The sequence below is a fragment of the Canis lupus genome, chromosome 1, assembly GCF_011100685.1.
Source record: "Canis lupus familiaris isolate Mischka breed German Shepherd chromosome 1, alternate assembly UU_Cfam_GSD_1.0, whole genome shotgun sequence".
Lineage (NCBI taxonomy): Eukaryota > Metazoa > Chordata > Mammalia > Carnivora > Canidae > Canis > Canis lupus.
The window spans coordinates 64,749,325-64,767,149 of NC_049222.1; the positions used below are offsets into that span (position 1 = coordinate 64,749,325).

The 17,825-nt window shown below is 45.4% G+C and overlaps 1 protein-coding gene across 15 annotated transcripts in view; it reads left to right on the forward strand.

Moving 5' to 3' along the window:
- The window catches only part of TPD52L1 (TPD52 like 1), a 96,787-nt gene that overhangs the window by 52,000 nt on the left and 26,962 nt on the right, over nucleotides 1–17,825 (forward strand). For all 15 annotated transcript variants that reach the window (XM_038526703.1, XM_038526704.1, XM_038526706.1 and 12 more), the window contains exon 2: nucleotides 11,706–11,821. In XM_038526703.1, coding sequence (XP_038382631.1) covers nucleotides 11,706–11,821 — 116 coding nt within the window. The remainder of the gene's footprint in view (nucleotides 1–11,705; nucleotides 11,822–17,825) is intronic.

Genomic DNA, 17,825 nt, shown 5'->3' on the forward strand with positions numbered 1-17,825 from the left:
GTTGCTAGTTACAGTTGCATCTATCTCAGAAAATTCTACTGCCTGGAACAATGCTGCTGGGTCTGTAAGTGGGTTGAGTGTGGCTCTGTGACTGCTGCCCACCCCCCCCAACCCTTGCCCTTTGAAAGTGAAGGGGGCCAGGCTCTGGGCTTGCAGCATTTAGCCTCCTAAACCATTTACATAGAGAAGATCTTAAAGACTATACAAATGACAAAGTGACTTCATGTGTAGAGGAAGTTTGGGGAAAAAATGATTTATCAGACTTCTAATTAATTTGTTTCAAGGTCATTGACTGCACATCATTGAAGTCATGGAGTTAAAATTTGGTAGAGGGTTCATAATGATTTCTTTGTCCTGAATCTCATAATATTACTGTCTCTGTTTAACTTGAGAGAGAGAGAGAGAGAGAGAGTGTGTGTGTGTGTGTGTGTGTGTGTGTGTGTGTGTGAAAAAGAGAAAGAGACATTTGGGCTAGCTCAAATGGAACCGAAGTTTATTTTAATGATAAGGAGAAAGCTCATGGAAATTCCGAAGTCAAACAACTGGCCTCAGGACAGGTAGGTTTGTGAGTTCCATGAAAGCAAAGACCTGCACGGCACGCGGTAGATGTTCGATAAACATTTGTATTTATTTATTTATTTATTTATTTATTTATTTATTTATTTATTTATTTTTGATAAACATTTGTTGAATGAATGAGCAATGAACAAACACAGGACTGAAGGCGGCTGTGAGGAAGATTGGGGCCCACACTCTACTAATTCTGCTAGTACCTGGTGTAACCTCGTTCCGCCAACCCATCCTTTGTCTCGTAGTTTAAAATCTCAAGAGAGGAATCCAGAGGCTACTTCTGAGTCAGGAGTTCATCCCTGTCCATGAAGCAATGGCCAGACAGGGTAGAGCCATAGGAGCAGAGGGCTCCTTCTAAGGAGGGGACAGAGGGTAAGCAGCATGAGGGTTTGGGTTTCTGCAGGACATCCACTTTGCATGTCATTGCGTGCTAGCTCTACTGGTGTTACTTCAGGTAGAGATGTGAGTGACTAGTCTCTATAGTGAAATTCTTTTAGCATCTTGAGGACAGAATAGTAGCTTCTATTTTTTTTTTCCTCTCAGAGCACTTGAGTTTCATAAATAATTCTGATCAAGGAAGAATTCACTCAAGTGTGACTGGATTGGGTGCTATAAGATGTGCTAACCGATTACTATTTACCAGGCACTGTGCTAGTATTTTGCAAAACTGTAAGTCCTGACAACCTGCTTGTGTGTGTAGACATTATTATCCCCATTTCACAAAAGACAAGACCAGGTTTCCAATGATCATAGTTATAGAGTTGAAAAGGGTGGAGCTGGAATTCTTCCTAAGACTAGTTTCCCCCAAAGGGGTCTCTTCCCAATATGCTGTATTCTTGCAATCACCTGATGAATCATTAATCAAACTCTTGGGATGAATTTGCCAAGACAAAGCCTGGGCTCTTCCACAAGCCATTAATTAGTCAGCTAGAGGTAAAGAGGCTTAAGGAGCATGACAAACAGGTGAGTATGCAGTTGTGGTTTGGATATGGGTTTGGGCAAACTAGCTCTAGACACATTACAGGATCAGCTGGGGACTTTTTTTTTTTTAAGATTTTATTTATTTACTCATGAGAGACACAGAGAGGCAGAGACACAGGCAGAGGGAGAAGCAGACTCCCTGAGGGGAGCCTGATGTGGGATCGAGTCCCAGGACCCTAGGATCACGACCTGACCCAAAGGCAGATGCTCAACCACTAAGCCACCCAGGTGTCCCAGTTGGGGACCTTTGATACAGTCTGGTTTCAGATGAGATTTTAAAAAGATGAGGAGGGAAAGTTTTCTGGGGCACCTGGCTGGCTCAGTTGGTGGACTCTTGATCCTGGGGTTATGGGTTCAAGCCCCCACATTGGGTGTAGAACTTACTTAAAAATAAAATCTTAAAAAAAAAGTCTGAAAAAAAAATCATGTTGCAAAATAGCATGATCTCATTCTTTTAAAGAATATTTATTTAAGGGATCTCTACACCCAACGTGGGGCTTGAACTCCTGGCTCCAAGATCAAGAGCTGCATGTCCTTCTGACTGAGCCAGCCAGGCACCTTTGATCTCATTTTCAATTATATGGAGATCTCTAAATATACATATATAAGATATATTTGATTTTTTATATGTATATATATCTATATATCAGATTCTTAAAATCTAAGATGTCGAAGATTCTAAGATACCTATTGTTTTATAATGCCACCACAGAAAGAAAATGCTGCTAACACTGATTGTAAGAGACATCCCGATTTCAGAGATGTTAACATGTGAGGGGGCGTGGGAAATGGGCTGCAATAGAGGAAGAGATCTGGAAAGATGTACATGAAGGTTCCACAGTGGTGATCTCTGGAGAGTAGAGAGTATTATTTGTCTTTCATCATTGCTTGTCTGTGTATGCAAGTTTCGTACATGCCACTCCGTCCCTGCTCCATTCTTCACCCCTACTCAAGGGCTAGAAGAAGGTGGTCTCAGCCCCGGCAGAAGCAATTATAAAATCTATTGGCATATCACGCACTAGGGTTCAAGCCTTGGTTTTATGAACTGGGGGTATAAAGCTCCCATTATTCTTAGCCTTTGAGGCTACTGCCAAAACTCCAGGACAAGAGGAAAAAACACATGTAAAGCCTTATATACTGGATGTGTGATTCAGTAAGAGGCTAGATGCAAGTTGCTAGTATATGAATGGGAAGCAGTCCAAAGATGGGGGTGCATAAGAAATAATATCTAGGTTTGGGTGGTAGGTCTAACATGCAGAGAGGATTCTAATAAATAAATTTGTTTAATTTATATCTTTAATTTCCACCCTCCTCGAATTAACATGTGGTTAGTTTTTTGTGCACTTTAAGATAACCATATATCCAAGAGTGAGATTAGCTCAGGAGTTTTTCCCAGAGAGAATAAATGGAGGTATTTTGAAGTTTTATGCGAAAAGAATGTCTGCAGTTATTTTCACCAAACATCATGGTGGAAATATAAGTAATAAACATTACGGTCTTAAATTTATTTTGTAAACAAGGGTGAATTTTCATTTGTTTTATTGCATTCTCTCTTTTTTTTAAGTCCTGGAATAATATTTTCAAAATTTTTTTTAAGTCCTGGAATAATTTTGTATTCTTTTTGAAAATACACACTTTTCTTCCTTTGCTTGGTTCCACAGCCATATTTATTTGTTAATTCCTTAGTGTGGGTGTACACACCAATACCTGCAAGATTATTTTGCCATTTAAAAGAAATTCTGTGACTTTTATATATTTGCCACAATGCAGGATATGGGGTCGTTCATCTGAAGTCATGGTTTGTAACCATTTTAACTCCTAGCTGTCTGTGCTCCTTCAATCATGTGCATGAAGCCATAACCTAATCCACTGGAGAGCTCAACAAGATGCATTGAAAGTATATTGATACTGGGATGCCTGGGTGGCCCGGTCAGTTAAGTGTATGACTCTTGGTTTTGGCTCAGGTCGTGATCTCAGGGTCTTAATCTCAGGAATCTCAGGGTCGTGAGGTCAAACCCTGTGTTGGGCTCCGTTCTCATCACAGAGTCTGCTTGAGACTGCCTCTCCTTCTCCCTCTGCCCCACCCTGCATGCCAGCATGCTCTTTTCTCTCTCCCAAATGAATGAATAAATCTTAAAAAAAAAAAAAAGTATATGGATGCCAATGAGCAATTTCGTTTCAAGGTTGAAGGAGGCATTTTAATCCAAAGCTCATTTCTTGATTTGTACTTGTCAGCATTTGTTTCCTTTTCATCATATGCTTGTAGGACAGGGAAGGATGTAGGCCCTGGAGTCAGACTAGCCTAACTTCGAGGGCAGCAATTTGCAAATGAGTCAGACCCTGAACCCGGGTTCATAAGTGAAGATCCCCATCAACAAGGCTGGGACCAGCCCATCGTCATTCTCTGCTGGATCTGCCTTGGTATATTGTGTCATTCAGCCCTACAAGTGGGACTTGAATGAGTTATCATGGCCAATTGAAGGTGAAAGCAGGCATTTGGTGGCATTTGACAACTACCTGGGATCTACCTGTTTCCCAGAGATGTGCCTGGCCAATGGAGAAGCACAACTCCTGCCTTAGAGTCAGACCTGTGGATTTTTGTTTACCCTTATTAAATGTCTACATATTTTATTACATACAAATGAAAGTAAGATGGCTGTCTAGGTACAAAATACTCCTATAGCAAGATCACAAAATGTATTCACACTATGCCCTTCCCCTCCCCCTTTTTTTTTGAGCGAGCCTGAGGGAAGGGGGGCAGAGGGAGAGACAGGGTCCCAAGCAGGCTCCATGCTCAGCACAGAGCCTGACACGGGGCTCGCCCTCATAACCCTGAGATCCTGACTCTGAGCCAAGATCAAGGGTTAAGAGTCGGACGCTGAACCGATTGAACCACTCAGGTGCCCCCAACCCTACCCCCAATATGTCTTGGTGTACAGACATGTGCTCCTTTTTTTTTTAAACCTATGCTTTGGGCTTTGGGTAGTGGAGAAGAAAAAAATAGGTTTAGTCCATTCCAATGGACTGCTTTTTAAAACCTGTTTTAAATAATATTCATCTCCTCAGTTAAATTGTCCTGCAGCTCAGATTTCTCCTTTTTCAGCTCCCCCTTTGCCTTGTCCTGATTAAGGAGGCGTCTGGTATGTGGAAACAGGAAGGGTCCAGGTAGTGTTTTGTTTTCTCTGCTGGCCCTTCAGCCAGGACTATGACGTCCTCTGATGCCGACATCTTCTGTGGATATTATTCATAAGCTTGTCTTCCCTTGGTTGGGGTTGGGCCCTGCAGCCCTTCCAAGCTGAGTTAGCCTCAGTTTGGTTCTCGGTGGCAGATTCTCTCCACCTCCCCAGCAACTCCAGCCCGAACTGCAGGGGTACCAACCCCGTACCAAGGTGACAGTTTTCTCCCTGAGTCCCTGTGGGGAGTCCTGGGCCCCAGGCATGGTTAGCTGACTGCAGAAGTGGGAATTAGGGAACTAAACCACAAGGGCTGGTGCCCAACCTCCCAGCCCCTGTTGCTTTTACAGGGATGTGGCTGTGCTCCTGGTTGGTGTGGGATGGCCTGAAAGATTTTTCTACCTAGAGCCCAAAAGGGAGATTGGGACAAGCTTCTGGAAGCAGATGAATGGCATGCTCAATGGGGGTGCTTCATTCAAGGGAGTTTAGTGAAGGGACCACTGGAACGACAGGAAGAGTTAAGGGAAACCAGGAGGGAGTGTTGAAGCACGTCAGGACGACAATGGCAGGGAGTCTCCACAGTCCTTAGGTGGGAGGAGAGGGTCAGGTTCTGGGAGCTTGATAACAGCTGAGCTGTGGAGGAGGACCACCTAAGTGCAGGTGTGGTCCTTGGTCGTGAAAAAAGCCAAAACTGCACCATGCCGCCTGGCAGGGAGGGAGGCAGCCCCTAGCCCTTCTTCTCTTCTCCAGGGTCCCTCTGGGGCTCCCCACTGGCCAGTGCTGGGTGGGTGAGAAAATCATATTGATGTAATCCTCAGGTGGGTCTCCAGGGTGCAGAGCAGAGCGGAGAAGAGGAAGGAGTGGAGTGGGTCTGTAGGGGCAAACAGAACCTCCAGAGCCCAACAAGGAAGGCTGAACATGCACATCTCCCAGCATCCCTCTCCTTCCCTCTCCCTTCCCTCTCCCCACCATCCCCCTAGGATGGACCAGAAGGCACATACATCCTTGGTAAATCCTAATACACCGTGTACCTATGGGGAGCCCCCTGGCCTGGGTGTCCTGGGCGTCCTGGGCTTGGCTTCTGCTATGTGAAGAGGGAAAGGAAAATGTGAAAAACATCCCTTCCTTAGAAAATTGCCTTTGTTGCAAAGTATTTGTCTTCCTGGCAAACCCAATTTCAAATGACAAGAATTTCAATATGAATCCTTTTGTGTGGGAGTCTTTTGCTCCTCTGCGTCACCTCAGACAGGTGGATGCCTTAGACCAGCTAGGAAAATATTCTTGCAGACCCAAAAGAGAAGATAGCACATTAATATTTTTTAAAAGATTGATTTATTTTAGAGAGCACAGTGGAGAGGAGGGGGATGGTGGCATGGGGAGAGGGAGAGAGAGTCCCAAGCAGACTCTGCACTGAGCATGGAGCTGGACACGGGATTTGATCTCAGGATGCAAGGTCATGACCTGAGCAGAAACCAGTAGACCGCTTAACTGACTGCACCACCCAGGTGCCCCAACACGGTAATATTTTGTAAAACGATTACTCCCAGTTTCACCAATATGCTACTGTGGTTTGTATGGAAATTGAAGACATTTGGGACATTTTCATGTGTCTTATCTGATGTAACATATTTAATTTTAACAACAGTTCCACAAGGTATCAGTTTAACAGATGAGATCATTGAGATCAAGTGTATTCCGCCGTTAGTGGCAAACCCACAGATAGGTAGGAGCCCAGATCTCCTGCCTCCCAGACCAAGGGGGCATAGTTTGCACATCAGGAAAGGGAACCAAATTCATGAAGTTGCGTGCATGCATAGTGTACTGGTGTCTGCCAAAAATTTTGTCTCGGAGTGATTTTTGCCCACTAATAATTGCTTTTATGAAAACTATGTTTTTAATCTCCTTGAGTACCTGCTTCCATAGGGACTAGGTCATGTTATATTGATTGTGCTGTCCTCTCACGTTCTTGTCTCTCACTTGGTGTCTCTTACTGGTGGCTTCTATTCTCCCTCCCCATCCTGACTGACTTTCACTGGTGAATCCCATCTTTCTTCAACTCCTCTTTCATCTGCTCCTTGATTCTGGAATTATCCTCTGACCCCATGGTTGGATGACTGCTTCCCTAACCCAGTGAGTGGAGCATTTTCCGCTGAACACGGCAGGCCGTGTTTTCATTTTGTTTGGGTTTATATGGTCCCCCCGGGCTAAGCTGTGTGACTCAGAGAACACTCATCAGAAGAGGCCGATGCAGGGAAATTGAGTCATTAATAGGAAAAGAAGATGGGGAAGTGGCATTTCATTTCAAGAATAAGAATGAAGAAGGTAACTGGTCCAGTTAGACCTCATCTCACCCGCAGCCTGGCCTCCAAGCAGATTTCCTGAATGGCTGCTTTCTGGGAGTGAGACTTTGCAAAGATCCGTGATGTTGCCTTGGAGGGGCACATGCGGTGGCACATCAGAGCCCCAGGTGAGCACAGGATATCTCACCTCGTAAGCTTTACGTTGTTTTCCCCTGAAAAGAAGTTAACCTCCTGGATCTGGGTCTCTGCCTTTCCCTAAATTCATTAGAAGTTTCCCAACTCACTTGTTACCAACTAAAATAGATTCTGAATTATTGTTTTGTCCTAGAATATAAGAAGGTGCTAAAGATGTTTGATGTCGTCTTAAGTAGCTGCCCACGTCCTCTCACACTGTCAAGAGAGGGGAAGATGGAGAATTTGCATACCAGCTAAGTTTAAGCAGTATTTGTTCAGTTCCTGGGCCCAGCTGAGTTAGGGAGCCAGAGTACCTTAGAGCTTCCTCCTGTGGTTGGGGGCAGCCTACCTTCTGTGTCCATCTCTTAAATCTGTGCTTGGACACATGAAAAAGTGCTCCTCATCACTTGTCATCAGGGAAGTACAAATCAAAACCACAGTGGGAAAAATTAGAAAGACAAACCATAAGAGACCCCTAACTCTGGGAAACCAACAAAGGTTTACAGAAGGGGAAGAGGGCGGGGAGATGGGGTGACTGGGTGACGGGCACTGAGGGGGGCACTTGATGGGATGAGCGCTGGGTGTTATACTATATGTGGGCAAATTGAGTTTAAATAAAATATTTTTAGAAATCGGTGCAACATTATTGTCCTGAGTCTACAGGTAGTCTCACAGGTTGCTGATGTCTGCATAAAACTGACGCAGTCTTTCTGAGTGAAAATTAGGCAGTTGTTTTCAAAAATGTTCTTGCCCCTTGACTCTGTGATCGAGTGTATAGGATTTTGCTTGATGGTTTGTTTGACAAGGCGATGTTTGCTGTGGCTTCCCAGGAAATGGGGTAAGTTATCAATCACACACGAGACAAAGTACTGTGTGACCATCAAAAATATATCAACGCGGCTGTGTTTTTAGACATAAGGGACGTTCACGATGCCCTATTGAATACATCAGATTCACAACAGTAAGTGCACATAAGTATATACAAGAGAACGTATACGTTTGCATAGAAGAAATAACCAGAAAGGACAGACCAAAATGATACTTGTTTCTGGGCAGTGCGATTAACAGTAATTGTAGTCCATGACGGATAATTTTATTTTTCTGTCTTCTGCAATGAAGAGGCATTACTCGTGGAAAAGAAAATTATCTTAGCATCGAAACTGGCCTCCGGAGTAGAGAGATGGGACAAGATGCTGCTGAACTTGGATCAGCGAGGCCATCAGGGTGCCACGCTCACTGATGTGGCCGGTGTATCAGCAGGTGCTGATGGCCCGTCGTTGCTCCAGAATAAGGATGTGCGTGTGAGGGACTCAAAAGTGGGGCCAGCCTGAGAAGCACTTTGCAGATTGGTTCATCTCCTTGCTCTCTTTACCTCTAATGTCCTGACACTGTAGGCTAATTGCTTACCTTTAATGTTGACTTTAGAGAAAAATCTATTCTTTTTTATGATAGTCACACAGAGAGAGAGAGAGAGGCAGAGACACAGGCAGAGGGAGAAGCAGGCTCCATGCACTGGGAGCCCGACGTGGGATTCAATCCCGGGTCTCCAGGATCGCGCCCTGGGCCAAAGGCAGGCGCCAAACCACTGCGCCACCCAGGGATCCCGAAAAATCTATTTTTAATTGTCTTATCCCATAATATACACAGGCAAAAGAATATTTACAAAATAAAAGGTAGAAGAAATACTCAGATGCAGAAATGCAGAGTCCCAGAAGTGGAGCGTGACCATCAGATCCTGGGGAGGCGCCCGCTGCCATCTGCACCCAGCCCGCCTCAGAGAAGAAAACCCGGTCCTGGATCATTTTGATCGCAGTCTTGCTTTTCTTTATGATTTTATTTGTAGACAATATTTTAGTTAGTTTTGTCTGTTTGGGGTTTTACCTTATGATTCTTCTGCAACTTGTGCTTTTCACTCTGAATCTTGTTGGTGAGTTCCGTCCCCGGAGCGTGTGGGGTCGTTCACTCCCTGCACGTGGTCAGGTGCTGGGAGGAGGGGGTGCCCAGGGGGCTTCTGTGCATCCTCCTGGTCCTGGGCTTCGGCTGCCATGAGAGTTCTTGCCGGTGACCTCGGTGCCGATTTATATGTAGGTGTGGATGGGCTGGATGGAAGGGGGTGCGCACCCCACAGATCACGGTAGCTTATTTTCCAAGTTACTCGTCTCTCTTTAGGATTCTTGCCAGCAGCATATGAGAGTTTCCATCCTCCACGTACTCATCAAATTAGATAATGTCAGCCTTTGGACTTTTTACTAATCCAGTGGGTGTGAAATGATTTAATTTGTGTTTCCCAGAACATCGGAGAGGCTGAGCATATTTTCTTGGGTTTGTTAACCATTTGCGATTTCTTCCTACAGCGAATTCTGTTTTGGATCTATTGGGTTATTTCTGTGCTTTATTTTTTTTTAAAGATTTTATTTATTTATTCATGATGGGGGGGGGGGGCAGAGACACAGGCAGAGGGAGAAGCTGGCTCCATGCAGGGAGCCCGACGGGGGACTCGATCCCGGGACCCCAGGGTCACGCCCTGAGCCGAAGGCAGGTGCTGAACCACTGAGCCACCCAGGGATCCCCCTATTTTTGTGCTTTAAACTGGTCTAAGAATTATTTTTTATTCTGGTAACTTGTCCTTTGCTAGTTACACATGAGAGATATATTGCTTCTTCTAATTAGTAGCATGTCTTTTAATTTTCCAGTGGGTTTGATGAAAAGACATCTGTAATTTTATTCACCCTACTTTTTTCATGATATGCCTTTTTTTGGTGTCTTGTTTAAGAAGTCCCTTCCGACCTAGTGATTCATAAATCCTGTTGTCTGCCTTTTTTTTTTAAAGATGTTATTTATTTATCCATGAGAGACCCAGAGGGAGAGGCAGAGACACAGGCAGAGGGAGAAGCGGGCTCCCTGCGGGGATCTCCATGGGGGACACGATCCCAGGACCCCAGGGTCACGACCCGAGCTGAAGGCAGACACTCAACCACTAAACCACCTGGGCATCCCAATCTTATTGTCTTCTAAAATGTTTATAATTTAATCTTTGTGAATCATGTGAAGGTGTCCAATCTTAATTTTTCTACATGGAGGGCTGTTTGCTCCAGGACAGCTTACTAAGAGACCTTCCTCTCCCCATGGATGTGTAGATGCCAGGTCTGTCATAAGTTGTGTCCTACAGGAAGCTTCCACGTATGTGGAGGACTGTTTGCTGGATCCTCCAGAGAACATAGGTGTTTGAGTTCTCCAGATGCCAAGGGGCTCTCCTAGAGAGCATCTTTTTTTTTTTTTTTTTTTTTTTTTACCAAAAGCCATTTTTCTCACTGGACAAGTTAGAAGTTGTAGTGCCCCGGGGTTGGTCTGGGCCACAGTGACGTCCTCGAGCACCTGGGCACTTCCCTTGTTCCCTCCGCCAGAATCAGCCTGCATTGATTCCTCACAGCTGCTGCTGCCCCAGGTTTCGCATCCACATTCCGTCCACATCCGAAGTGGGAAGGTTTACAATGCTGTGCCATCTCTGGGTCCTCGTGGACCACCCAAGTAGTGTACACTCGGGTTGCCAGCTCCCACACAGTCCCCCTCGGGAGTAGGGACCCAGGGAGGCCCTTGCGGCTGCGCATTCAACAGCTGAGGCTGCTTTGCTTGCCCCCCAGATCCCCGTGGGGAGCGACGCTCTTGATTTTCTCTTCTCCTTGCTCTCAGGGTGCAGCCCCGTGGGGATGCGGGTTTATGGGAATGTGGGTTTATGTACAAGTTCCCCACCTTAAACCCTTCTCCTTGGGTGGCCCGAGGCTTTGTCCTCTGCACCCCAGGGGCCAGTGAGCGCCAAAGCGGGAAGCCATCTGGGTGGCAAATGCGGAACCCATGAGAGCTTCTTTGCTTTGCACCTCTGGCTTCCCACCTGGACTTAGTTATTGGGCTTCTTAATATTCCTTACTTGCTTGGCAGCTGATCACAAATTTAGATAGTCGGGGTTGGGGATCCCTGGGTGGCTCAGCGGTTAAGTGTCTGCCTTTGGCCCAGGGTGTGATCCTGGGGTCCTGGGATGGAGTCCCACATTGGGCTCGCTGCAGGGAGCCTGCTTCTCCCCCTGCCTGTGTCTCTGCCTCTCTCTCTCTTTCTGTGTTTCTCATGAATAAATAAATAAAATCTTAAAAAAAAAAAAAAAAAGTTGGTTTTTTTTCCTGGAATTTTTAATTATTTTTTATTTTTTAAAGATCCCATTCATTTGTGTGTGTGAGAAAGAGAGAGAAAGAGAGAGCACACACAGGGGTAGGGGAGCCAGAGAGGGAGAAGCAGACTCCGCGCTGAGCAGGGAGCCCAACGCAGGGCTCCATCCTAGGAGCCTGAGACCATGACCTGAGCCACAGGGAGGCGCCTAACTGACTGAGCCACCCCAGTGTCCCAGGAGATTTTAGCTGTTTTTGAGCAGGAAGGTCGGGCTGGTTCTCCAGACTGTGGAAACAGGAGTCGGCTAATTTTTTTTAATTGCATTATGTTTTATCAATCTTGTCTAAAGGTTTGTTGGAGACTGAACCATTGCAAGGACGAGATGAAGACACGGTAGCCAGTGCTGACTTCCCTAGCATGCTGTCCGAGGAGGAAAGAGAAGAGTTAAAGGCAGAATTAGTTCAGGTATGTTTAGTCGTCCTACTGTTGTTCTGTGTCTCTCAGGATCTGAGGAGTTCATGTGAGTTTTGTGTGAGTCCCATGGTACAATTATGTTGTCTTTCCTGCATTTATGCATTGAGGAAGTGCCAGCGGGGGTGGAAGGGGCAGAGGGAGAGAGAGTCTTAAGCAGGCTCCATACCCAGCCCAAAGCTCCACAGGGGGCTTGATCTCATGACCTTGAGATCATGACCTGAGCTGAAATCAAGAACCAACACTTAACTGACTGGCCACCACCGTGTTGTCTTTCATTTAATAAAATTTAATAAATGATATATTGTAAGGTGATTCATTTTTTTTCTAGGGTGTTTTTGTACTGCTAGTTGTCCATTACCCACTGGTTAGAGTAAAAAAAAAAGGATACTAATGTTGCTTAAGCAACAGTGGCAAGTAGCTGTAAATATGCACCTCTTATTCTTTTTTATTTTAAGATTTTATTTATTTATTCATGACAGAGAGAGAGAGAGAGAGGCAGAGACACAGGCAGAGGGAGAAGCAGGCTCCATGCAGGGAGCCCGATGCGGGACTCGATCCCAAGACCCCGGGATCACACCCTGAGCCAAAGGCAGACGCTCAACTGCTGAGCCACCCAGGTGTCCCTGCACCTCTTACTGTTTTTAATTTTGCAGTATTATGGGAACAGTACTCACTCACAGAGCTGATGAATTCCTCCAAGACCTTGGTATAGGTAGCGGTGCAAGCTCCTATTTAAGAGCGGTTTTTGCTTTAGGTCAGCAACTTAGCTCAACAAATACTTTGAAGTGGTTTATTTTTTGTAACGAAAAAAAAAATCAATCATAGAAGCAACTGGATTTCTTACACTGTGTGCTCGTCTGCAGAAGGACCCAACACTGGGGGCGGCAGCAAGGAAAGCTGTGAGGAATCCAGGTTTCCTTAGATCTTGTGTCGTTGCTTCGGGCATCCGGACTTAGAGGTGGGGAGGATGCCTGGCCCACTAGGAATACAGTTGCTAAAGCCATTTGTTGGCAGCACCCACTAAGCCTTAAATACTTCGCTAAGGAACAGTTATGTTGTAGGAGAAAAGCACTGGATAAAGGGAGCTTTTCTTTTTTTTTTTTTTATTTTTATTTATTTATGATAGTCACACACACAGAGAGAGAGAGAGGCAGAGACACAGGCAGAAGGAGAAGCAGGCTCCATGCACCTGGAGCCCGACGTGGGATTCAATCCCGGGTCTCCAGGATCGCGCCCTGGGCCAAAGGCAGGCGCTAAACCGCTGCGCCACCCAGGGATCCCGGGAGCTTTTCGAATAGGGTAAGCAGTAGGGCCAGAGAGTGGAGGCCCATATCCCTTCCCATTCTGCATCCCTGCATCCGAGGGCACAGAGCTCCTGGTCCGGCTGGAAGCAAGTCTCTGGGCTCGATCGCAGGCTGAGGATACAGCTTTGAGCATCACCGTATCCTCACCCCGCTTTGTCTGCTCCAGACTCCTCAAGCTCTCATGTTCCGGTGGTGTTTGTTTATGATGATATTAAAGACTTCTCAGGTGTCCTCGCAAAGCACACCCGAAAATAACTGCATTGTGAAATGCAAGAGCAGCTTGTTCTCCTGGTACAGCAGAAATGATTTCAGTAAGCGCAGGGCCTCCAGGCAGGTAGCCCGGTCCTTTGGCTGGCTGGGCCTGCGGCCGCTGATCTAGAACCACCCAGTGTACTTCCAGTTGGCCACACTTGCCGGCACACGCGGGCCGAAGTCAGCGGCGACGGACAGCGTCCTAGCTCTGTGTTTTCATAAGGCCCGGAATTCTGGTTCATGCCGTGTGTTCACGTCAGTTGTGGTGTCCGAAGTTAGGCTCTGCTCAGTGGTGTGAGCTCGCCGATTCTAAGCTAACAGTTAATTCCTTCACTGTTACAGTCCAAGTTTAAGTTCTGTACTTAAACCTCTGTAGCAGGCCGACCTTTATAAAATGCCTTTGGTTTTCTGGGTTCTGGAACTGCTGGGGTCTGCATGCACATGCACGCACACACATACATATTTAAATTACAAATTTTTATATTATTTTTTAATATTTATTTATTCATGAGACACAGAGAGGCGGAGCCACAGGCAGAGGGAGGAGCAGGCTCCCTGCAGGGAGCCCCATGCGGGACCCGATCCCAGGACCCCGGGATCACGCCCTGAGTCAAAGATGCTCAGCCACTGAGCCACTCAGGCATCCCCACACCTCTGTTTTCTGTGTGCGCTCTTTATTTTCTAAACATTCAGCAGTGAGCACACGCATTACTTTTCTAGTCAAGAAAAAGTGAGCCTTGGTTTTAAGTGGATGCCTCTGTGATACAAAAAACCCAATGGTGCTTCCGGAAACTCCTGTCTGGTTCGGCCACATTACTGAGCTTCCAGCACCTCTCATTACTAGGACTCTTCAGCCTGACTTCTGAAAATAACACAGACCCCATTCCTATGTTCGAGCTACCAGGATGCATGTTCTCATCCTTTAGGATGCTTCCTGTCTCTTATTTCTGGGTTGTTCAGAGATGAAGAAGTACCGCATAGTATTGCCAGGGTGGCATCGTGACTTCCAGAGGCACGAGGGCGCAGCTGTGTGCCCCCAGGCCCAGTCCATCGCGCGGGAAGTGTATCTGATGTTTTTTCTCTTCACGTTTCCACCGCTTCTCCCTCTGCTTCGGTCCACCTCTGCATATTAATGCTCATCCTTTCCTTGAGTTGGCTTTCCCTGCCCTCCAGCAAATGCACGCTGCAGCTGCTGTGTGCGTGTGCCTGCGTGCCTCCACGAGCGTGTACACACACACGCACACGTTCACACACATGTGCATACACACTCATACTCATATACCCACTCCAAACCAGGTTCTTTCCAGATCAGATTCGCATTCAGACACGCTCGGATGCTAGTGTTTCATTACAACAAGGACACACAGAGAGCAATCTCGGCAGTCCCACAAGTGGCCCTCCAGAGACCAGAGCCATCTGTTGTATGGCCCAGCTCCCCTGCCTCAGCTCTCCACAGACATCCTTCCTGGGCCCCTGGTCGCAAGCAACTGCCCTCTGTGCCTGAGGGAAGATCCTACTGGATCCATTGGCCACTTGGGCAACAGGACACCTCACAGGCCAGCCCGTTAGACTGGCTTGGAGGCAGGTAGTCGTGATGGCCATGACCCCAAAGTGAGAGGTCTGCATCCAGACCTCTCTGACTCCTTTGCTTACAAGAGGCCTCAGGGCATGCCAGGGATCCAGTCTCCTCTTCAGTGTCCTCCGAGTCCCCCACCGGTTCGTGCCTATGCTGGATTCCTCCCCACTGCTTTATCCTGCACTGTTTTGTTGTTCGATTCCCGTGAGGTGGCCCTTATACTTGGAGCAAACTCACAACTCCACTTGTCCACACAGCCCACGTATTGTCGTGTGCTACCAAGTGTTAGCAAGAGGAAGATCTGTCCTTGTGTCGGAACCATAAAGTAAGCCAGTATTGCCCAAAAGGCTACATCTTAGATGGACTCTGTGTCGTAAAAGAGGAATCTGTTAACACAATTTAATCTTTTATGATTATGGTCATGCAATATGTGTGTTTTTAAGTTTCTTCGTTGTCAGGCCAGTATCACCTCTGATCTGGTGCAGTGGTCTGCGTATAGAAAGTATGCAATTAAGGTTTATAATTAACTTGAATTATTTTATACGTTAAAGAAATATTTACTTTTTTTTAAGTTTATTTATTTATTTTTTTTAGCAGCCTCTGTACCCCACATGGGGCTCAAACCCATGACTCCAAGACTAAGAGTCACATGTTCTATCAACTGAGCCGACCAGGTCCTCCAAAATATTTGCATTTTTAAATACTGGAAGTTGAATATGCATTCTTACACACCTTACCAGTATATAAAGAAATAATATTTTGTTTCAGCTGTTTGTTCTCATTAGCTCCTGACATGACCTCATCATGACCTGAGCCAAAGGCAGATGCTTAGCCAACTGAGCCACCCAGGCGTCCCTGCAATTTGGCTGGGCTTTTGAAAAGGATGAAGTGCTAGCATTAGCACTGTAAATTTATGATTATATAACCATCAAACACTGCCAACATCCTCTAGATAAAATGACTCAAGAAAAATAAGCATTAATAGGAGGTGGAAAAATACCAGGCAATATTATTAAGTAAGCAAAGCCTCTTTTCAGGCTCCCTTCATCCTTCTTTGGGTTCGTCTCGCTTCCTGTGGTGTGAGGTGCCCCCAGGAAGAACACACAGTTCCCTCAAGCCACCTGTCTCATAGACTGATAGAGAAGTGCCTTAGGCTCTTGGTCTTTCTCTCCTAGTTCCTTCTTCCAAGGCCTTCGTTCTTTCTGGACTGAATCGTGAACAACTGAAGTGTTAATAATCAGCAATGTCTTGCTGTAATACGCTTCTGTGTTAGAGCCCTCCAGAGAAGCAGAACCAATAGGGTATATGTACATGGAAAGAGATTTGTTACAAAGGAATTGGCTGATGTGATGATGGAGGCTGACAATCACCAGATCTATAGTCAGCAAGCTGGAGAACCAGGGGACCTGATGGTGTGGCTCCAGTCTGAAGGCCAGCAGGCTCAAGGCCTAAAAACAGCTGATGGTACAGTTTAAATATGAAGGAAGAGGAAAAACAATGTCCCAACTCAAATACAGTCAGACAAGAAGAGTCCCTATGAACTGAAGGAGGGTCAGCCTTTTTCTTCTATTTAGGACTTCAATCGATGTGTTGATGTCCACCCACTTTGGGAAGACAATCTGCCCTACCCAGTCTTCCAATTCTTCCAATTCAATTGATAATCTTATGCAGAAACACCCTCATGGGCACACGCAGCATTATATTTGGCCAGATGTCTGGGCATCCCATGGCCAAATCAAGTTGACACATAAAAATAATCACCACCCTCTCTCAAGGAGTATCTGGATTTTTTTTTTTTTTTTTTTGAGTATCTGGATTTTAATCTTAGTTCTTAGGAGTCTCAGCCAGAGGCATGATTACCCAGGAGAGGAAGCTGGCACTGAAGTAGTGTGTGCAAGACACCAAATAGTCTTACTCCTAAGCATCATACTGATGATTTAATAGTTTATGAAAGTATTTCTTTGTCCGGATAGAAGTAAGATTTTTTTTTTTTATGTAATCTAGCATAAAATAGGAAAGTAAGTTTTCAATCTTCTAACGTAAATTTCATTTTGAAGGTAATTCATTAGCTAATTCAGGTTAAGTCATATGTTTTTGCATTTTTTTATTGAGGTATAAAATTAACTGTTTTAATATAAAATTACCTGTTTTAAAGTGAACCATTCAGCGGCATTTGTTATACTTACAATGTGGTGTAACTACCACCTCTAGTTCCAAACTATTTTTAGCACCCCAAAAAGAAAACCCATACTCTTTGTGCAGTTGCTTCCTATTTTCCCCTCTGCATTCTGTATCTCTGCATTTACTGTTCTGTGTATTTCATGTAATAGATGGCCTTTTGTGTTTGGCTTCTTTCATGTAGCCTACGTTTTTGATATTCTTCCATGTTGTAGCGTGTCTCAATACTTCAGTCCTTTCCGTGGCTGAATAATGCTCCTTTTTGGTGTATACTGCAATACTTTATCTCTTCATCCTTTGATGGGTATTTCGGCTATTTTCACATCTGGCTGCTGTGAATGGTGCTGTTATGAACATGTGTCTATGTGTATTTGTTTATATTCTTTGGGGAATATACCTGGGAGTGGAATTGTTGGGTCACATGGTAATTCTTCGTTTAACTTTTTAAGAAACTACTGGACGGTTTTCCACAGTGGCTGAGCCATTTTACATTCCTACCGGCAGCATACAAGGATTCCAGTTTTGCTACATCCTCACCAACACTTGTCATGTGCCTGTTAATTCATATTTAAATAGCCAAGTCTAAATATGTAGTCTTGGGTGTAAATATTTGTCATCCAAGGAGATCTTCTAGGGAGTCAAGAAACCAAAGAACCGGACTATTAGTTTATAATAAAGAAATGAT